The sequence below is a fragment of the Podarcis bocagei genome (assembly GCF_964188305.1).
Source record: "Podarcis bocagei genome assembly, chromosome: 16".
In the NCBI taxonomy this organism is placed as follows: Eukaryota; Metazoa; Chordata; class Lepidosauria; order Squamata; family Lacertidae; genus Podarcis; species Podarcis bocagei.
In genome coordinates this window covers 33,499,701-33,522,210 of record NC_138142.1, presented here as the reverse complement: position 1 = coordinate 33,522,210, position 22,510 = coordinate 33,499,701, and the positions used below count along the sequence as shown (strand labels likewise).

The 22,510-nt window shown below is 48.5% G+C and overlaps 1 protein-coding gene across 3 annotated transcripts; it reads left to right on the top strand.

Annotated features, from left to right (window-relative positions):
- The first annotated feature begins 280 nt into the window (after positions 1-280).
- Positions 281-22,209, top strand: KLC2 (kinesin light chain 2). 3 transcript variants are annotated; one of them, XM_081173312.1, is made up of 16 exons: positions 281-399; positions 6,832-7,088; positions 7,862-8,092; positions 9,509-9,581; positions 10,794-11,016; positions 11,841-11,928; positions 12,251-12,352; positions 13,605-13,778; positions 15,252-15,351; positions 15,953-16,002; positions 16,105-16,178; positions 16,982-17,090; positions 17,951-18,100; positions 18,308-18,432; positions 18,759-18,819; positions 19,764-22,209. In XM_081173312.1, exons 2-16 carry the CDS (start codon positions 6,840-6,842, stop codon positions 19,842-19,844), a joined length of 1,890 nt encoding a protein of 629 aa, XP_081029438.1. In that variant the 5' UTR covers positions 281-399; positions 6,832-6,839; the 3' UTR covers positions 19,845-22,209. The 3 variants fall into 3 exon arrangements, with proteins under 3 accessions (XP_081029438.1, XP_081029440.1, XP_081029439.1); XM_081173314.1 differs by having other exon boundaries at positions 296-399; positions 6,838-7,088; XM_081173313.1 differs by lacking the exon at positions 281-399 and adding an exon at positions 425-496.
- Positions 22,210-22,510: the final 301 nt, after the last annotated feature.

Here is a 22,510-nt window from a genome sequence, read left to right as displayed (position 1 = left end):
AACAAAGGGGGGGGGATCACCCCTCCAGGTGGAGGGGCCCGTCGCCCCACCCGGCAGCCTTTACTGACATATAAAAACACGTGCCAGGACTTACTTATTAAAGATACAAAAGGGAAAGCACCAAGTAAACAGGTAACAACTTCGGAAAGAGAACCCAAGGCATCCTTCCCATCCCCTTTAAGGCGGGAAGGCAGGACCGGCGGCGGCGCTCCTCCTGATTTGTCCTCCGGCACTCTTTTCCCGGCCGGCCAGGTTGCCCCCTCCCCTTTAAGGCGATTGTTTTGGGGCGGGGCCGCGCGGCTGCCGGTGCCGCAGTGCCTGCCGGGAAGGATGTGAGGCCGCCGGTGGCTGGAGAAAGAGCAGAAGCGGCGGCGGCGAGGACGAGGGAGGCGCGCGCAGGTGCGTTGCGTCGTGTCGTGTCGGCGGTGGTGCTGAGCCGGTGGGCGGTGGGCCTCCTCGATCGGCAGAGCCCCCCATATATGGCGGAAACGAGGGGGTGGGTGTTCGCGCCGAGAGTAAGTGAGGGGAGGGGGGTCAGGTAAGGAGTCGTCCTCCCCCCCCAAGTAAAATCCCCCTATAGGATGAAAATGAGGGGTGGGTGGGTGGTCCTTCGTCGAGTCGTCTTGTGTGTCCCCCCCCAAGCAAAAAGCTACCCGAGTGGCTGGTTGGGCAGGGAATCTCCCTTCTGCCACGTAAAAGCCTTCCCCCCTCTACGCCAATAGGGTGGAAACAGGGGGGGTTCTCTGCATGACCCCCCCTCCACCGCTTAGGGTGAAAAGGAGGGAGGGTGGCTGCCCAGCGTATAAGTGAGAAGTGGTCTGTCAGACAGCACCCCCCCCCCCAGGATGAAATGCGGGGTGGCTGGTGGGATACTTGAGCAAAAACTGCCCCTTGGAGAAGATGGAGATGAGGGGGCGGCCAGGTGGGTGAGTGAATTCCCACAGCAGAGGAATGTATGGTGTTGCTACCCCCCATAAGTAAATTGTGGTCCTTCCTTCTCAAATCTTCCTCCAACTGGTGGGCGAGTTCCTTCGGCTTGTTATAAGGGCTTCTCAAGAAGCCCAATGGGGCAGGCAGAGGAGACCCCCACCAATTTCATAAAGGTGCCCGCAGAAACACACATTATGAGTGGGGGGGATGAGTTATCCCAGACGAAAGAGAGGGACCTAAGATAGATGTTCCTTTGTATTTCCAAAAAGATGGGGGGGGTGGGATGGGGTTGGCAAGGACAAAACCTCCTTAAATGGAGGGATGAGTTTTCCCAAGCCACAAGAATGAGGAATGTGGTTATAGGGGAGCTTTGTAAGGGATTCCCCCACACAGCAAAAAAAAATACAGGGTTGGGTATTCAGAAGTTGGGGGGGAGCTAATTAGACACTTTTAAAATGATGAGGGCCTCTCTAAACCAAAAGGGGCTCCTTCCACCAGCTGGACGAGGAGTTGGTCAAGATGTGAGTCCTCTCAAGACAAGAGGTACCTGAGAAAAGGAGACAATTATTCCCCAAAAGGAAGGTAGTTGGGTAGGTAGAAGAGGGGACCCTCATAAACACTGAAATGTCGGAAGAGGCTTTTGCAAATCTTCAGCGAGCAGGAATAGAGTAGAGGGAGATAGAAGTTATTAGAGTTCTCTTGATAAAAAGAGAGTGGAGGGGCACTATTGTAGCAAGGGGCTGCAGAGTGTCCAAAATATGGGACCTAATGTATTGTGTGTATCTTCGGGGGGGGGGGAGTGTGGATACCTTATGGGTTGATTTGAGACAACCCCCTTCAAGGAAAGGGTGACGGACATAAAGTGTGGCACTCTTCTCCCCCCCTCCCCCAGCCACAAAGTAATCATGGATGAAAATGCTTCTGGAGTTGAAGTAGAGAATCCCCTTTAAGATGGTGGAGTTTCAGAAACTTTTATCCCAGAAAGAAGAGATGGAGGCTCCCAGGAGAGGGGGGGTGTTATATAGGTGATGTGTGAAGGTGAGAAAATATTTGAATAGCAGGAGATCTACCTGCAGAAGGGCATTTGCTGGGCCACCAGAGAAGAGGAATGGAGACTTGTATACATCATTGCTCTGCTGTAGTGACTCTTGTATCGCCGTCTATTTTAATTTTTAAAAAATATATAATATAAACCACCTTGGGAACTTTGGTTAGTAGGCAGGTATAAATACTCCTAAATAAAAATAAACAAAAGAACAAGGAGTTCCCTTTCAAAATGTGAGACAGGTGTCTAGGGAGGTGATGGAGAAGGGAATCGCCCTCCTTCCTGCCTTACTATAAGAAGGTGGGAGGCATTATTAGGATCTCCACAAAGTTAAGGTAGAGGTTAAGGTAGTACCCTACCTTCAGTATGATCAAAGAGAGGAGAGACTTGATGTACCTTGAAGGAGCACAGTCAAGGCCTGCAGAGGAGGAAGGAGGCATGTTGCTAACTGGTTGGGCAAAGACGGCTGAGAGAAAAGGAGGCATGGTGGGTTGGTTAAGAAGTTGGGAAAAGAAAGGGGGGAAAGCAGGAGGATTGAACCCCCCCCCAATAAATTAGAGGGCATTCTGCAATGCCTCAAAGGCATAGAGGAGGTAACTCAATCAATGAGATGATCCTCCTAAAGGTTTAAGGGGTGGTTGGAATAGGTGAGAGGGGTGAGCCCCATAATTCATGAAGACTACCAGCCTGAAGATCAGGCTAAGGAGACAACCCAGTCTGACTGGAGATGAGGAGAAGATGAAGCAGATAATATTGAATGAATTAGGATCATCCCTTGAACATCAGAGGACAGAAACAATCTGGGTTAGGGGGAGTGGAACCCCAACTCTTTAAAAAAAAATCTGTGAAGGCCTCAGAGTCAGTACCATTTCAATGCTCTGGAAAGAACTCAAGTGGAAGGGGAGAAATTTGAGAGGGTGGAACGACAAAGTAGTCCCATGTCCCCCAATTCCCAGAAATAATCCAAGGCTAAAAGGAAGAGTTTCTGGACAAGAGGTGTTTTTATAGGCCAAGAATTCTGGAAAAGGCACATAGAATGGTCTTGAGGACTTGGCTATATCTCCCTTGCATCTTACACTTGATTTTGGAGGTGCTTCTCTACAGTTGTGTGGGCCTAATGTGTGTATGTATATGTATATATGTGCACCTTGAGCCTGATCATACAGCAAGGAAGGGCCATCTGTTCAGAAGTCAGAAGTTCAAGTCTTGTGTCTTCCTTTTTTTCTTTGTTGTGATCTTCATCAGAAATCCTGACTATCCAGTTTCTTGAAATGAAATGCTTGTTTGTTGGTAAAGAGGGATTTCCTTTAAACAAAATTAAAGATGAAAAGAGTACAGAGGTCTCTACTTTTGCCCTAAAAAAAGCCCCAGAGTGGAAAATCAAATCTGCAGAATACCTTACAACTGAGGTGGGTGGGTTTGTGTGAAAGAACAGATATGCAAAGCTTCCCTGCCCTCTGTGATGTGGAGTGGATGGGTGGATATTTCTTGTGTCCCCCTCTCCTTTTTTTTTGCTTCTGTACCTGCCCTAGGTAAATAGCAAATCTTATAAAATGGGAGATACTGCCCAAAGTTCCTTGAAAGATTCTGAAAGCATTTCCTTCTTTATTTCAAGGGGCGGGGATGTTACGTTGCACCAGTCCATCATTCATCCTTTCCCCTCTCCTCTTGATAAAGAGAATGTTAAAAGGGCAATGGAAAGGAGATTGAAAATAAAAGGGTAGACTGAGAGGGAGAAATCCTTTTATAAACAGATATGACGGGGGGGGGCGACAGAGCACACTTCATTCATATTTGGGCAGGGGTCAGTGCAGTTCTCAACATTTGGATACAAGGACTTCTGAGTTTCAGCTCTTTTTCAGATCAAGTAGAGATGGGCAAAGTGACTTGTTAGAAATGGCAGTCTGGTAACTTAAAGGGAAAAGAAGTGTGTCTGGTTCTATCCTGCGTGGGAGAGGTTAAAGCCATCCCTATTGCGCTGCGGCTTCAGTTTGGTTTGCTGGGCACGGGACTCCACGCCGCATTGCGTCTCGATTGCCGGGGCCTGAGCCAGCCACCTACTGGGGGAGCCGGGAAATGCAATGACAGCCGGACAGGAGGAAAAAAAGGGGGGGGGGTTCTCTGCCCCTCTTCTCTCCCTGCCGCTCCCGCTTTTCCTTTCCTTCATCTCAAAAATGGTAGAAATAGAAAAGGTTCAGAAAAGGCCAACCGAGAAGATCAAGGGGGGTGAAGTGACTCCCCTATGAGGAAAGATGCAGCATTTGGGACGTTTTGAGCTTGGAGAAAAAAGCCGAGGAAGAGGTGGCACGATAGAAGTTTAGAAAAATCATGCCTGGCGTAGAGAAAGTAGATGGAGAAAAGTTTTTCTCCTTCTGTCATAACACTAGAATTCGTGGACATCCAATGATGCTGAATGTTCAGTTGGGGGAAAAGAAAGTCCTCTTTCACGCAGCGCATAGTGGAACTATGGTGCTCGCTCCCCCAGGAGGAAGGCATGGCAACCAACTTGGGTCGCTTTGAAAGAAGATTGGATAACTTCATGGAGGAGAGGGCTATCAGGGGCTGCTAGCCATGGAGGCTATGCTCTGCCTCTAGAGCATGGGTAGGCAAACTAATGCCCAGGGGCCTGATCCTGCCCAATCGCCTTCTAAATACGGCCTGCAGACGTGTTTTTACATGAGTAGAATGTGTGCTTTTATTTAAAATGCATCTCTGGGTTATTGGTGGGGCATAGGAATTCATTCCCCCCCCCAAAAAAAAAATAGTCCGGCCCCCCACAAGGTCTGAGGGACGGTGGACTGGCCCCCTGCTGAAAAAGTTTTCTGACCCCTGCTCTAGAGCATGAGCAGGCAAACTAAGGCCCGGGGGCCGGATCTAGCCCAATTGCCTTTTAAATCTGGCCTGCGGATGGTCCGGGAATCAGTGTGTTTTTACATGAGTAGAATGTGTGCTTTTATTTAAAATGCATCTCTGGGTTATTTGTGGGGCATAGGAATTTGTTCATTTTTTTTCTTTCCAAAATATAGTCTGGTCCCCCACAAGGTCTTAGGGACAGTGGACCGGCCCCCTGCTGAAAAAGTTGGCTGACCCCTGCTAGAGTCAAAGGCAGTGATTCTTCTGAATACCAGCTGCAGGAGAGAGTGCTCTTGTTCTCAGGTCCTGCTTTGCAGGTTTCCCATAGGCATCTGGGCAGCCACCGTGAGAACAGGATGCTGGACTAGATGGGCCATTGTCCTGATCCAACAGTCTCTGATGTTCTTTGATTCCCGAAATGCTGGGGGGGGGGGGGCAACTGCACCTTCTGCCAGACCTTTTCCCTCATTCATGATGGGGCTGTGACTCATCGCCCCTGTTGTAAATAAAAATATGCCCTTTTCCCTTATGGGGTATCCAAGAGCCCATATAGAGTCCTTACATAGGTTCCCTATTGGTAGGAGAAAATAACAGAGGCCAACCAGAGAATATTGAGAAGCAAAGCAGCTAGTAAGCTTGATCTTTATTGATCTGTTGCAACAGGGTACTCCCCTCACACGCAGGAGAGGAAGAGGACCCAGAACAATGGCCTGCAAGGCCTTATAAAGACTTTTGAAATTCCCCTTCTCTAGATCAGGACCACCCCCAGAAACATTATGCATACATCACAGAAGGGGTGTAACCTAAGACCACCCCTCAGATACATCCCACCTACATCACAGAAATTTAAATGTTGTTTTTCTCTTGTCCTTGTTTATCTCCTGTCTAGCAGGTTACTTGATTGGATTTTCTGGGGAGCCTGGCCATTCTTTTGTAGTGCTAAAATACTTATTTCCTGGGCCAGGTCACAGGCTCACACCTTATTCAAACACAGATTAAAGGAAGAGACAATGGGGAGGCTTTTCCATTTTTAACCTTGCAGAGAAAGGATTTGGTCAGTTTAGGAATCAAAATGGTTCCTGTGCTGATCTATGTATGTGCAGTTATGAACATTACTATATATCTAAAACCATAAAATTCCTATCACACCCCCATGTTGTAACTACAACCATTCCAAAGTTGAACTCGAGCATACCTAACAGGTTCTGGTGCTCAGCCTGGCCTCAAATTAAACCCCACCCTGTGCCACATCCTCGCCGCAGGAATGCAAAGCTCAGGTGTCATCTGGGTCACTTAGAGCACAGTCCTTTGCACTCCAGAAGTCAAATCCCACTGTGGTTGTTTGATGGTAGAGTTGCTCCCTTGTAAGTATGTTTTAGGATTGCTGCCTAAGGGCACGAGTGGCTCCCCCATGTGGGAATAGCAGGTAGTAATGTTCTTTCTCATGTGCCTATGCTTTAGAGCAGGGTTTCCCAAACTTGGCTGTTTTTGGACTACAACTCCCATCATCATCACCACTGACCACTCATCCTGCTAGCTAGGGATGACCTTCCAACAAGCCTTTTAAATAGAGATTAAGATCCCAGTTTCCATCTGTATTAGAACTGTTTTGAAGAAGTTCTCATTGTTTTATTGCTTGTCTGTTTGCCACCGTGGGCTCCTTGGGGTGGAAGGGTGGGGTGTAAATTTAATTAATAATAATAATAATTACTTAATCCATAAAAATTCACTTGTTCACATGCACTCGTATACCAGCAAAAGTCATGTATTTCCTCTAAGACAAAAAAAAACCAACTTGTGTGATGCTTCTGTGCTTCCTTTTTCAGTCTAACCTACCTCACAGGATTGTTGTCAGGAGGGGCCATGTGTGCTATCTTGACCTACTCTGGGGAAGAGTGTGATAGAGCCATCATTATTAAAACAAAGAAAACAAGCCTGGCTTGGTGGACCTATTCCAACTCTCTCCACCATATTCTTTTCTTTCTCTCTCTCGCTTTGTAAAGGCTCAGTGATGGCGACCATGTTGTACCCCCGTGAGGAGAAGCTGGAGAAGATGAGCCAGGATGAGATTGTGTTGGGCACCAAGGCAGTGGTGCAAGGTCTGGAGACACTGCGCACTGAGCACCACTCGCTGCTGGCCGCCCTTCTCGACACCGTCAACCGCCTGGAGCAGCAGCATGAAACAAGCGCTGCCCAGGAGAAGGCCAGCCTCTTGCGCAAATCTCTGGAAGCCATCGAGCTGGGCCTTGGGGAGGCTCAGGTAACAGCCACTAGTTCAGGGATGAGGGACCCTGTGGGCCCTTTGGATGTTTGGATGCAGAGAAATGGTGGGAGGAACCAGCTGGGGGGAAGAAGGCTGAGAGCCTGGGAAGTGGTGGCGGCATAACGATGAGTGGCCAGAGGGAGAGGACCGGGAAGAGGAGCTGAAGAGGTAACAGGGCTTAGTGAGCTGGGAGAGTCTGTGGCAGAGAGAAGCTCAGAATCAGAGACAGAAGCTGAAGCAGGAGAGTGGGATGAGGGAGGCCAAGAGGCAGAGATAAGTCAGGCTGGCGAAGAGTCACAGGTGTCTCTCCCACCTGCTGTGACAAGCTCCTCTCCCCCCTGATCTCCCAGAACCAGAAGAGTCATGAAAAGCATGGAGGAGAGGTTGGCTGTATGCAGGCACAGTCTCTGATTGTTTGGAAAAAGCCCTGGAGAGGAGGAGATCTAAACGGCTGTGGGGAGGTGGAGACCTTTAGTTTTGTGGAGTAAGGCCTAGAGGGAATGAATGGCTGCGCTCGTTAGGCCTGGCACTCAGCCAAGTCTGCAAAGATCACGTTTTTACTAGTAAAGAGTTAACGCCAACTTTCAACTGAGTGACTTACTGACTGGATCACTCGGTGCCTGCTGAGCTGACTGGGGTTGATGGGAGTCACAGCAGTGTCTGGAGGGCCAGAGTGTCGCTAACACAAAGGTTCCTGGGGCTTTGACACGTGTCCCCTTTCCTAGTTGGAATTTCACAGGCCTGTGTTCACACCAAGTCTCCGGTTACAGGTGATCATTGCCCTCTCCAGTCACCTGAGCGCGGTGGAGTCGGAGAAGCAGAAGCTGCGGGCTCAGGTGCGGCGCCTGGTGCAGGAGAACCAGTGGCTGCGCGATGAGCTGGCTGGGACCCAGCAGAAGTTACAGCGGAGCGAGCAGTCCGTGGCCCAGCTGGAGGAGGAGAAGAAGCACCTGGAGTTCATGAACCAGATTAAGAAATTTGATGATGATGTTTCGCCATCGGTGAGCCTTCTCTTTTTCTTCTTCTGATTTCTCTCAACCCTACGCTCTCCTACTCATGACCCTCCACATTTAGAGAATGAGCTGCACTTACAGTGTCCACCAACCTAGATGGCTTTAAAAGCGGGTGATTGGTTGTTTGTTTTCTGCCCTTTGCCCGAAGGTCCCAAGGCAGATTGCAGCACTAAAACACAAGAGCAATTTAAAACAACTTAACATTATACAAATAAGGTATGTCTTAAAAGCACAGAACTCATGCAGTGGCGTAGCGTGGGTTGTCAGCACCCGGGGCAAGGCAAGTAATTTGCGCCCCCTAACCCGTGGATTTGCGCCCCCTAACCCTAACCCCCAGATGTTGCGCCCGGTGCGGCCGGCCCCCCCTGCACCCTCCACGCTACGCCACTGAACTCATGTGTCAAAGGCGCCTAAACCCCTGAGGGCAGAGGAATTGCCAAAGTGGCCTCCTTTGCCATTCTCAGCAGCCGAGAAAGATCTGTAGGGAAGGAGGCGGTATTACAGGTATTTGGGGCCTAAGTCATGTAGGGCTTTAAATATTAATATGAGCACCTTGAATTGGATGCAGAAACAAACACAGGCAGACAGATTTGTGAACGATAAGGTTACCAGGCAAAACTATACCTCTTCTCCCAGGCCTTTGGCGGGGGGGGGGGAGTATTGCTTTTGTTTACTATGTTCTGTACTGTTGTCTTTTTATATTGTAAACCACCCTGTGATCCTTGGATGAAGGGTGGTATAAAAATGTAATTAATTAATAAATAAAATAAAATAAAAGTCACAGTGGCTGTGTTCATCCTCCACTGTCTTTGTACCTGAGAGAGCCCAATATCTGTGTACAGTTCTGCTCACCTCACCAAGAATATTGTAGAGCTGGAAAAGGTTCAGAGAAATGGCAACGGGAAATGATCAACAGGTTGGAGCAACTCCCCTGGGAGAAAAGGCTACAACGTTCGGGGCTTTTTAAGTTTAGAGAAAAGGCGACTAGGAGAAGACATAATAGAAGTATATAAAATTAGGCATGGAGTGGAGAAAATGGGTAAAGAGAAGTCCCGCTCCAGCCCTCTCAACAGTAGCATCTACCTTAAATCAGGGGTCGAGGAACCTGTAGCTGTCTGGATGTTGTCAGACTCCCATTAGCCCCAGCCAGCATGGACAATGATTAAGAATTATGGGAATTGTAGTCCGGTAATATTTAGAGGGCCAAAGGTTCCCCCATCCTTGCTATACATGAATGTCAGCAAATTGGGAGTGGAACACTGCAGGTTCGGCAATCCCCAAGGACTGAATCAGAGATGTGAGCTTTGGTGATTAGGATGGTGCTGGGCATTCTTACCATTTTCTTTTGTCTTCGAAATGGTAGGAGAGTTTCAAGCCCTGATTGTCTTTTTTCTTTCTGCCCAGGATGAGAAGAATGGGGAGACGGGCAAAGACTCCTTAGATGATCTGTTCCCAAACGATGATGACCAGGGACAAGGTGAGCTACCTTGGGCTAAGTAGACCATTCTGATCCAGCAAGTCAGTTCTTACAGCAAGGAGTCAGAATACTAGAGATAGTGGCCTTCAGATTGTAGCATATCCGTCCAGGCTGTCAATAACTGCATGAAGACTAGAAGCTGGCTCCTTAAAGCTAGAATGGCAAGGATTGTTCTGTTTAGGAGTGTTCTGTATCAGAGTCATCATCTTCGTTAACGTCAATAGACCAGAAATACTTACCTAGGAGCAAATATCTTGTATAATAATGACTTGATTTGCCGGCTAAGGAGATCACCAGGGAAATAGATTAATGATGGGGAACCTGTGGCCTTTTAGATGTTGCTGCACTCCTGGCTTCCATCAGCCCTATCCAGCAAGGTGATGGGAAGGAGGGAACATCTAGAAGGTCAGGAGCCCCCCCCCCTCTCAAGTTAGATGATCACAGGTACTGGAGTAAAAAGTACAAGACATGGGCAAACCCTAAAGTTGTTGGAATTCCACCAAAATTTGAGGAAACTAAAAATGTTCAGGGTTGTAGGCAGTGCTAGTCCTGCTTGGGGTAGACCCATTGAAATTAATGGACATGACTAACTTAGGCCTGTTAATTCCAGTAGGTCTACTCTGAGTAAAACTTAGTTGGGCATCACCCCATGTCTAGCAAACATAAATACTTTTCAATATCTCAACCACAGATAGGTTGGCTAATATACTCGTGACAGAAGAAAGGAATGATCATTTATTTATTTATTTGAAAGCTGTTTTGCCCTGCTCTTCATCTGAAAAGGCTGCTAGAGCAGTTTACATATCAGTAGCAAACAAGACAATCCCTGCCCCTCATGTGTACAACGTTCAAAGACCCGACACAAAGTGAAAAGGGGGGGAGGGGAGGGGAGGGGAGAGGAGAATATACAAACTCAGGCATTTACCATATTCTTAGGCTGACTTCTCTTCCCTCACGTAGCTCTTAATTCCAGCCATGAAACACTGTGATCATATAAATTCCATAGGATGATGGCGCATTATGTGGAGAAGTCTACTAGCTCTCTGTCCTGAGCCTGCTGCCTATTCATTTTAAGTGTGTGTAGGTGTTTGTGTTTGCATGTGCATATACACCTGCTTTGAGTGTGTATGTATAGCATACTGAAGAACTGCTTTGTGGAGGGTGTGGGCAGCAGATCCCACCTCCTTTGATGATGCCAATGTATTTCTCCAGGGCAGACGCATGGTAGTGGAGACGCAGCAGCCCAACATGGTGGCTATGAGATTCCGGCACGGCTGCGGACACTCCACAACCTGGTGATCCAATATGCTTCCCAGGGGCGCTACGAGGTGGCTGTACCGCTCTGCAAGCAAGCACTGGAGGATCTTGAGAAGACCTCAGGACATGACCACCCCGATGTGGCTACCATGCTGAATATTCTTGCTCTGGTTTACAGGTGTGAGGCTTGGCTGACGGGCTGAGGGCAGGGGACTGCTTTTTGACCTTAGATCTAACTTGGACATGCAGAGAAAGCATGTGGAGCTGCCCTGCTGAGACTGTATCACTTTAGGCTGCTGTTACTGAATTGCTTATTTGCAGGCTCTCTTATGCTGAAAGAATAGAAACTCAGAAAAGCTCCGTGTATTTGGAAGGTTAGCTTGCCAGGAAGATGACTAGCTTTCCAAGTTCCTTGGAGAACAGTATTCAGACGTGATCAGAAGCTACCCCCTAGCCTGACATCGTGCAGCCTAGAAAGGACTGTACCCCATGCCTTTTTTGTACTGTACATTCAGATGTGGGCTTTTATAATTTATTTTATGTTCTTAATAGCATTTGTAAACAGCATCATATACTGTATATATTTTTAATTTGTACAGTATAAAAATGAAAAATATAATCAGAACAAAAGTACAACCTGAAACCAATAAAACAGCAGTTTAAAGACGTGTAAAAGCATATTAAAAACAAATGAAACAAAAATTCAGAGCATTCAGTTACATAAAAATGGGCCCAGTCTTATGGGTCAGGGAAAGTCACTCAGCTCCCTGGCCACAACCTTCTGCACCAACTGCAGCTTCCGGACCAATCTCATGGGAAGCCCCGCATAGAGCTCATTACAGTAGTCCAGTCATGAGGTTCCTAACGCATTGAATCTCAGTGGCTAAGCTACCTCTGTCCAGGAAAGGGCATAGTTGGTGCACCAGCCTAAACTGGTAATAGGCACTCCTTGCTTTGGAATTCTCTCTGGCCAAAATAATAACTTATTTTTCTTCCTGCTAGGGACCAAAATAAGTACAAGGAGGCTGCTCATCTTCTCAATGATGCCTTGGCCATTCGGGAGAAGACCTTGGGAAAGGACCACCCTGCTGTAAGCACCCTGGTTTTTTGCAAACCACTTTGAGGTCTTTTTTTAAGACAATCAAGCAGTGTATAAATTTTATTAAATAAATAAATCATTTCAGAGCCTCTAGCAGAAACCATTTGGATGCTTGAGGTTCCCCCTCCCCCTCGATAACGATGAGGACTAGCACCTTAGATCTTCTCTTCGCCTCCTTTTTCTTTAATGGATCACCTTTGATTCTGAATCTGCTAGCCTGCTGTGATAACCTGTTTTGAAGTAGAGTTCTGAGGTTCACACAGCAATCATATCCCAGAGTTTTGAGTTGTACAATGTACCTTTTCATCCTTAGGTGGCTGCTACCCTCAACAATCTGGCCGTGCTGTACGGTAAGCGGGGCAAGTATAAGGAGGCGGAACCGCTGTGCAAGAGGGCTCTGGAGATCCGAGAGAAGGTACTTAAAGAAGGCCGCTACAGGCAGCAATACTTGGGGCATATCCCCCCCCCCCCGTGCTTTCTTTTTCTGCAGAAAATTTGCAGTTTCCAAAGTTCATCTGTTACAATGCATGGATGCTAACTATGAACACAATATAAGGCAAGCTTCTCTGTGATCAAGTTTTTAAGGTAAAGGTAAAGGTACCCCTGCCCGTACGGGCCAGTCTTGCCAGACTCTAGGGTTGTGTGCTCATCTCACTGGGAGATGACACTTCCGGGTCATGTGGCCAGCGTGACAAGCTGCATCTGGCAAGGCAGCGCAGCACACAGAATGCCGTTTACCTTCCCGCTAGAAAGCGGTCCCTATTTATCTACTTGCACCCGAGGGTGCTTTCAAACTGCTAGGTTGGCAGGCGCTGGGACCGAACGACGGGAGCACACCCCGCCGCGGGGATTCGAACCGCCGACCATGCGATTGGCAAGTCCTAGGTGCTGAGGCTTTAACCCACAGCGCCACCCGCGTCCCTTGTTTTTAGCTTGTACTAAATTCAAGTGAAATGAACATGGTAAATTAGATCACTTTCTAGGATATCGTAATGGTTTCCCAATGCAAACTGAAAATTTTCTGATGCAAGTTACCCTGATCTGCGTGGGGAAAATGTTCAGGATATAAACAAACTATGAAAAAAAAATACTATTAAACAAAACAAAATGCTGGAAGATCTGATAAGTCCCTGGCCTGCAGACCCATTGCCTGTGGGCTATGGCTTCATCCTCCCCACTCCACACACCTTTGTTGCTGTTCTGTTGTCAGGGATCTTCATCCCCACCCTTTTGCTCAAAGTCATATTCCCTTGACAAAAATTGCAATACATGCACTGCGCTTGTTAAACAAGTTGCTTCTATTTAACCCCGTCTCTTCCAGGCTGTCTGTTTCCCCACCCCCACCCTGCTCTTCATTGTCTGCTGTCCTCCTTTATTCAAAACACTGAGGACTAGAATCTTGTTTGGAAGAGTGGCCATATCTCATTGGCAGAGCATCTGCTTTGCATGCAGAAGGTCCCAGGTTCAATCCTCAGTGACATTTTCAGGGAATAACCCCTGCTGCCAGTCAGATGGGATGAATAGCCTGATCTGGTTTAAAGTAATTTCCTATGTGAAATTGATGGTTTGGGCGATCGGCACTAGGAACTGGGATTTGGCAGAAGCATGGACAAACTTTGCTTTCTTTCTTCTTAAGTGATCAGTGTCTCCTCTTCCCAACCTCCCAGGTGCTGGGGAAGTACCACCCAGATGTGGCCAAGCAGCTCAACAACTTGGCTCTCCTTTGCCAGAACCAGGGCAAGTACGAGGAGGTTCAGTACTACTACCGCCGCGCCCTGGAGATCTACGAGTCTCGCCTCGGGCCAGACGACCCCAATGTGGCCAAAACTAAAAACAACCTGGTGAGAGGGGCTGATTGGAAAAGTCCAAGAGAAACCTTTGGGGGTGTGGGGATGGTTTAAGGGGGGGGTGGAATCTATGCTAAGCAGTTTTCTTCCATGCCAGATTTTGGTTGGACTACAACTCCCATCATCCCCCGACACCTTAGCCAATGTTTAGGGATGATGGGAGCTTTAGTCCCAACAACAGGGGGCCCAAGGCTGAAGAACACTGGTAGCATGCTATAAAGTTTGCATTAAATGCTTTAAAGTCCGTATTAACTTTGTGACATTTAACAGTATGATGTTTACTGTAGGGCTCGGGGCACTGCAGCCCTCCGGATGTTGTTGGACTACAACTCCCAGTAATCCCAGCCAGCAGGGGGTGATGGGAGTTTTAGTTCAATGTCTTCTAGACCAGGCTTCCTCAACCTTGGGCCTCCAGATGTTTTGAGACTACAGTTCCCATCATTCCTGGCCACTGGTCCTGCTTAGCTAGGGATCATGGGAGTTGTAGGCCAAAAACATCTGGAGGCCCAAGGTTGAGGAAGCCTGTTCTAGACCAGTGTTTCCCAACCGGTGTTCCGCGGCACACTACTGTGCCGTGAGACATCGGCTGGTGTGCCGTGGGAGGGAGGCGGGCGAGTCGGGCGGCGAGAGGCGGCGGCGGCGAGGATCCGCGTCGAGCCGGGGGCGGCTCCGCGGTGGTGGTGCCGAGCGGCGGGGCAGCGCGCGCAAAAGGGAGGAGCGCGAGACAGCGGAGGAGGAGGAGGCTGGCATGTCCGGGCAGCAGCAGCAACAGCAGCAGCAGCAACTCCCGCCGCCGCCCCCTCCTCCGCCCGCTATCGCCGCCACCACCACAACAGCCGCCGCCGCCTCAGCTGCCGCCGTCCCTCAGTCCCTCGCTCTGCTGCCTCCTCCCACCCCGGCAAGGGGGAGGGAAAAAACTTTCACTTTTGTGCGTCCCTCCCGGCGTGACGCTGCGCGCTGACGTCACGGGGCGGGGCTTTAATGGTGGTGTGCCGCGAGATTTTTTTCCGGTAAACAGGTGTGCCGTTGCCCAAAAACGTTTGGGAAACACTGTTCTAGACAATGGCAGCTTCTGTAGCCCATGATTTGCACAGTGCTCATCAGTTACATCAGTGCCTTTGTGCCGGGGGGAAGAAGGGAGGCAGGAAGGCAACTTCCAGGTGCCCCTGGAGCCCTTCCATCCTCCTCCCCTGCCTACTCCTGATTGGTGCCTTTCTGCTGTTTTACTTTGCAATCATTGGCCATGCCACTGGAAGACAGGTTAATCCCCTGATTGACCACCTGGGTTGAATAATGGTCTGTGCAGTCTACCTCTTCTCTCTGCAAGAGAAAGGACAGCACTTCATAGAGTTATGCTGCTAGTAGAGAATCCTGGTGTATGTAACATCCAGCTTTTGCTAGGCATCAATGCTTCCTGATCCCTGTTGCCACAGCCTGTTCCTCTGACCTCAGAATATGCCCCCACAGGCCTCCTGCTACCTCAAACAAGGCAAATACAAGGACGCTGAGGCCCTCTACAAGGAGATCCTGACCCGAGCACACGAGAGAGAGTTCGGCTCAGTCAATGGTGAGTGCAGAAACAGGTGGTGGGACCTCATGTGTACAGAGAAGGGTTGCTTCCTTTTATTTTATGCATTTCAGGTGTGGGGCAGGAAAAGACACAGCTGGGACAAAATGGGGGTTGTGGCTGCTATCAATCAACTGATCAGGGGCACCTCTAAAAGCATACCCTTTGCTAGCACTGACCATCAGCTGATTGGCAGGGCTGGCAAATCACTGTGCCTTTGCCCACATGGTTTTAATGATTTTTTTGTTGTTATTACATTTCTATCCCATTTTTCCTCTAAGGAGCTCAACCTGGCATACACAGTTCTCCCCTTTCTCCCCCTTTTTCCTCACAGCAACCCTGTGAGGTGGGTTAGGCTGAGAGAGCATGACTGGCAAATTGGTTGGTGCGTTGAAATGTGGATATTTCATACCCCCCCCCGAGTTTTATTTATAACAAATTTATGTCAAACTTTTATTTATAATTATGCAAATGTACAAGAAATATTTTTAATGTCCTGAGGAGTCCCACGAGGTGGACTGATGGTCTGCCCTGGTTCAAGGCAGGTTCTTCACTGCTGTAAGTTCTTTTCTGTTCTTCCCCCAACCACCGTTCTTTGTAGGAGAGAATAAGCCGATCTGGATGCATGCAGAAGAGCGAGAGGAAAGCAAGGTACCTCTGCATTGGGAGGGAGAAGGGAACCCGACTTTCCCTTGGGGGTGGATCCAAGCCGTCTGACTCACACCCTGCCCTTTAACCTTGCCTCCCCCTTAGGAGAAGCGCAAGGAGAAAGACAGCGCCCCCTATGGGGAGTATGGCAGCTGGTACAAAGCCTGCAAGGTGGACAGGTAAGGGGTAGCCCCCCTTTTCTTTTTTTGAAGGTTTTAAAAAGGTTGCTCCTGACTTTGAGTTGGGGCTAGGGGCTTGAAATGAAAGAGAAGCCAGAGGCTTAAGAAGAAGAAGAGTGAAATTGCTGCTGCTGCAAGTTAAGGCTGACGTAGTTTCCTTATTTCACAATGGTTAGGATTCATTGATAAGACAAGTGAACTTAAGTACATAAGAGGAGCTCTGCTGGATTAGGTCAGTGGCCCATCTAGTCCAGTATTCTGCTTTCACAGTGGCCAATGAAATGCCCATGGGAAACCCGTAAGCAGAATCCAAGCACAGAAGCCCTCGCTGTTCCTGTGGTTTCCAGCAACTGGTACTTAACTGTGTGATCTAACAGGTGGCTTCTACAGCTTATCATTTAAGATAGTTTCTGCATAAAAGAACCAACACAAGTACAACAGTATTGGCAGCAGTAATGCAGAGAAAAGGCTGGAGCAAAGTGTGGGAACAGCATTGGTGACCTATTGCTGGGCAAAGCAATCCAGTGGTTTAAATTGAGACGATATTTTAGCCCAGTGTGTCTGTCTTAACACAGTAGCTTTAACTGTAATTATGTTAGAACAGTTCTAACAGTAATTATGTTAGAACAGTTATAAGATGCATAAATGACAATTGATTGAATATTTTTTTTTAAAGACACAAATTTGACCATTTAATGGAAACTTTATTTTGTGAAAAGTTCCTTAAGAGGACAGCAAAAGTGCAAGGGGTACAAAGAACGCTCTTGACCTATCTGTCTTTGCATTCTCCTTTCCACCCACAGCCCCACAGTCAACACGACTCTGAAAAGCTTGGGTGCTCTCTACCGGCGCCAGGGAAAATTGGAGGCTGCAGAGACGCTGGAGGAGTGTGCCCAGAAAACCCGCAAGCAGGCAAGTGCTGCATCATGGTGGTTGTCGGTAGAAGGATAGGCAGAACCTGCCCAGCTGTTAGGCAGGGTGAGGCCGCTGCCTCAGACAGAAGAAAACCCCCAGGTGCCCTGCCGCCATCAGTAATAATAATAATAATAATAATAATAATAATTAATAATATCTATCTTGTCATTGCCCCCATCGTGGACAACGAAATTACTTGACTGCTCCATAAAAACACTAATTAAACAATACAGTATAATACAGCAAGGGAGATTAGATGACATTCAAAGTCCGGGCTTCCCATTCAGGGCTGAGATCGCTCTGGAGAAGAAGCTGTTCTTAAGACGGCTCGTTCTTGTCTTCATCGACCTGTATCTCCGTCCCGACGGCAAGAGCTCGAAGAGACAGTGACCAGGATGCGATGGATCTTTTACTATGTCCAGTGCCTTCCTATGGCACCTTGTGGCATAAATCTGCTCTAAGGTGGAGAGTGGGCAGCCAACAATGCTCTCTGATTTGGGGCAAGATCACAGCTATTTGGAATGAGATCTCACCCAAACTCATTCGAGATCTTGTGTGCTCCGCAAGATCTCGAGTGATTTTGGGTGAGATCTCTCCCCAAATCAGCGCTGATGGTGGTGCTATTTTGATGCGGCAGGGTGTGCAGTGGCGACAGAGCAGGCAGTGGCAGCAGAAGCAAGGCAAAACAGCACTTACCGTTTCACACACACTGCCCCTGAGGATAGGCAGTGTTGTTCCAGCAGTGGGATGGAAATGTGTGCTGGGGGATATTAAAAAAATTCTGCTCCCCCATGCTGGCTTAAATAGGCCATCTAGCTCTTGGATGCCCCAGTAGATAATCTCTGTATTCCAACTAGGGCATGGACGCTATTAACCAGAGCAAGGTTGTAGAACTACTGAAGGATGGGAACCGCTCCGAGCACCGATCAAACTGCGAGGGGGTCCTCAGCTCCAACAAGTGTGAAAACGGGATTGACCCGGAAGACAGAGCGGCTGAGTGGTCCGGGGTAAGAAGCAGCAAAACTTTACAAATTAATCCTAAAATGGAGGACACTTCAGTGCAATCCTATCCAACAAGGTGTGGGGAGTCTTTGGCCCATGGGCCCTGTGTTTAGGCTTCCCTTCAAGGAATGTGGTTGGCCTCTCTGGGAACAGGATGCTGATTTAGACATTTGGTGCTGATCCCTTTTCTTCTTTTCTCCCCGCCTTCCCAGGCTGGCTCCGGAGCCTTGCGACGCAGCGGCTCCTTTGGGAAGCTGCGTGACGCCCTGCGACGAAGCAGCGAGATGCTAGTGAAGAAGCTGCAGGGGAGCAGCCCGCAGGAGCCCCGGAACCCAGGGTAAGTCTTCCGTCTAGTGGCTCTGCTTTGGGACCTGGGGTGGGCAGGATGTGCTGCAGACCCAAGGTCTAGCCAGCCCAATATTTTTTATTATTGTTTCAGCAGTATATAGCTAGCTGCTTTTCTCTGGAGAAACCCACAACACCCTTAGTGAATATCAAAAGGGGCTGTGTCTCAACTGCCTTGCATGCAGAATGTCCCAGGTTCAATCCCTGGTATCTTCAGGCAGGCCTGGGAATATCACATGCCTGAAACCCTAGAGAAGGCCATAGATCGGTGACCAAAGCGCCTAACTCCTTTGGCACTTATTTTTTGTCTCCCTGCAGGATGAAGCGGGCCAGTTCTCTCAACTTCCTCAACAAGAGCGTGGAAGAGGAGGCAAGCCAGGTATACACACAGACTGCAAAACCCAGCCTGCCCCTCTCTCCCTTCTGAGTTGTTTCTCTGTTGGGTAGGGGAAGGATGTATGGTTACTGTGACATCACAGGATGTTCTTTCCCAACCACTTCCAAAGCCCTGATTGAAAGGGCAGAGCAGGGACCCATCCAGAAGCACACCAGGCAACCTCATATACAAGGGATAGTACCGGTAATTTATGTTGCATCTCTGTAATGAAACTCAGTGCAGATGCGCCACAGAATTGTCCACCCCTAGCAGAGGCTGATAGGGAGAAGGCACATTCAGATCAAAAGATCATGCAGAGGCACAGCAAACAGACTCATCCACCCAAGACTGGGTGCTTTAGAACATGGGTAGGCAAACTAAGGCCCAGGGGCCAGATCCGGCCCAATCGCCTTCTAAATCTGGCCTGCAGACGGTCGAGGAATCAGTATGTTTTTACATGAGTAGAATGTGTCCTTTTATTTAAAATGCATCTCTGGGTTATTTGTGGGGCATAGGAATTTGTTCATTTCCCACCCCCCTTCAAAATATAGTCTGGTCCCCCACAAGGTCTGAGGGACAGTGGACCAGCCCCCTGCTGAAAAAGTTTGCTGACCCCTGCTTTAAATCTTTGGGAGCCTTCAAGGCAGAGGTAGCCAATGTAGTGTTCTCCAGATGTGGGAATACAACCCCCATTAGCCTCAGTCAGCATAGCCAAGGGTCAGGGAAGATGTTTATAAAGCCCTGGCTTTTGAGTGGCTGGCCTATTCTACAAAAGTATGCCTTGCACCCATAGCTCCACCCACTTTTGCCCCTGGCCCTCCCCACCACTGGCATGTGGTGTTGTCCCCATGAATGGTTGCCCACAAGGCAGTGCAGCCCTCTGGCTGAAAAAGGTCCCCCATCCCTGCTCTGACATGTTGACCATTGTCTCCCTTTCCCTTTTCCAGGCATCCAGTAGTCTATCTGACAGCCGTGGCCTTAGCGCCAGCAACGTAGACCTCTCTCGGCGGAACTCTCTGCTGGCGTGAGGATCAGCTTGGCCTGCACCTACGTTGCATTGTTGAAGACCTGGGCCACGTCCGACCTTCTGCCTTCTCTCTCTCTCTCTCTCTCTCTCTCTCTCTCTCTCTGTGCTGCTCTGCCTGTGACCACTTGCCCCCATGTCTAGCAGCAGAAGAATCGCCCACCCCCTTGTACAGGGATGTCCCGTCACAATTTGCCCTGTGTGGAGCAGTGTGCACTTTCTCACACACTTTCTCACACGTGTGCATGCACTCACGCATGCACACACACACACACACAGCCTATGTCTTCCTCTCCACTGCAGCATGCTGCTGTCACCCTCGTTGTTGTACTTTGCTACTGGAAAAGAAACTGTAGTTTGCTAGGGTGGGTGTGGCTCTTAACTCTGCCATCTGTCCATCTCCTCTGCCAGCAGTTTAGCTTCTTGTAAAGGATAAGGTGATCCCACCTGCGCCAAGGAACCCCTAGGCTGCACTCCTCATGCATATACTGTATGCACTATATGTTTTTCAAGTGCCCCCTTCCTGTGAATGCTAAGAATGTATCTCTTTTGGTGGGGAGGAGGAATCTGTGTCTTTCAGAACCCCCCCCCCAAAAAAAAAATGAGTGGGCAGAGAGAGGCTTCTTACAGTGCTCCTAAATAAGCAATGCTACGCCCTACTGTAGCAAACCTCTGAGAGAACTGTGCCTGGGCTGAATTACCTAACAATTCAATTTGATTTGTTTGTCCCCAGAAGAGGAAGAATTGCAGTTCCCAGGGCATCTACAGTCACCCTTTGCCATGTGAAGTCTCTCTTTTCTTTTCCCGCTATGGTCTTCTCCCCATCTCTTTGCTTTGCATTCTTGTTTTGGCCTCAGGGAATCACTGTTCCTTTTCAAAGTCCCAACCCCCCCTTATGCACTTCTTCTCCCCCATTTTTTCCTCTTCTCTTCTTCTCTACCCAACCTCCCCAGTCTCTACTCTGCCTGTGTACAGCAGCCTCTTAAGAATTCTTTGACTTTCCATAGTTGTTTTGCTGGGTCGGGGCTGTGTCATTTGTGCACAGAACAGCTGTTGCCAGTTTTGCCCTTTCCCTCTCCAACCCCCCCTAAAATAGTTTAGGGCCAGGGGAAGAAGGCAGCTGTGGAATCTAGCTCCACAGTTTCCTGTGTCATGGATGCTGGTGCTGTCACGCTAGCAAAACTACCACCCACTCTCTTCTATCAACAAAACTTGACCACATGGCATTTGCTGTTTCCCCTTCCTTCTGGACTGAGCAATAGCAAGGCATTGTGAAGCAGGAATGGCTGGCCTTCAGCGCTGGACGTTGCACTTTCTGGGTCATTCTACACTGGACAACAAATTTCCTGGAATATTTGTCTCTGTTTCTATCAGACCGATGCACGGGAGTGCAGTGTAGGGGACTTTGGATTCCAGGCATTTCCCGTCTGCTGGGAGGAGTATGGCATTGGGAGCATGAAGGTATGGGTGATGGACGGTGGAAATTAAAGTTCTTCCTTGTAATAATCCCCATAAATCAGTGCTGGAAAATATTAGCCCAACCCCTCACTCTATCGTGTGACCTTATTAAAAATCACGTTAAGACCTGTAAGCACTATAAGTGGAGCTGCCTTATTTCCTGGTGAAGGTTTTAAGCTGCAGCTGCAACCTGGCATGTGTGGCGGAAGAGTAAGGAATTTGAGCCATTCTCTCAGTGGCAGCCAAGCTTGCCCCCTCCATGTGACGTTGGACTTCAACCCCAATCAGCCCTGACCATTGGACTTGCTGATGGGGAATTGGGAGTCCAGCAGTGCTTGGGGGGAGATCACCACTTCTGTTCTAAATTGACCCACCCCTCCAGGAGAGCTTTCTCCTTTGAGTCTGCTGCTATCCTAGAGTTTCTAGGCCAAGGATCTGTGTGCCTTTTAGTAGCTGTTTTAAGAGGTGAGCATTTCAGTGGTTGCAAATTCTCCATTCTGCCTCGGTCGGGAGGCAAACTCAGTTGGCGTTGCTCCTTCCTGCACAGCTATTAAAAAGCATGGGTGGGGGGTCCTTGCAGTTTAAAGCTGGCGACTTTAATTTGCCTCTTCATTAGTTGCTCTCTTAGCTCAGTATTTAAGCGAGAAAATGTTATTTAAACCAACAAAAAAAGACAATAATACAACCAGGCCCTCTCACCTGACTGTATCCCTCTCTTTCAGGAAAGTACATACAAATGGGCAGGGCCCAGAGCGACTTAACATCGAGTGAGGGGGGTGGGGGTGGATAGCCTGATAGCTGCTCTGGGGTGGGATGGGCTGAGATGAAGGGAATAAATGGGATGGGGCAAATTTTGCTCTGTATTTAATGATGTTGCTGTAGAAAACATAATAATAAAAAAATGAAAGCTCCTTACTGTACCTGGTTTTCTCTTTCCTGCTTCTCTGGTAGTCAACTTTGCCCCATTCTTTCAGGTCACATCCACACCATACAGTTAAAGCACTATTATTCCACTTTAAAATGTCATGGGAAAACCTTGGAACTGTAGTTTAAGTGTGCTGAGTACAGTAGCTCTGGAAGGTCAAAACCCTTAACAAATTACTGCTCCCAGGATTCTTTGGGGGAAGAAGCCATGATATAAGAGTGCTATAAACTATGTGTGGGTGTGACCTTTATCGCAATTATAAAAGCCATCGCTGTTTCACATTCCCA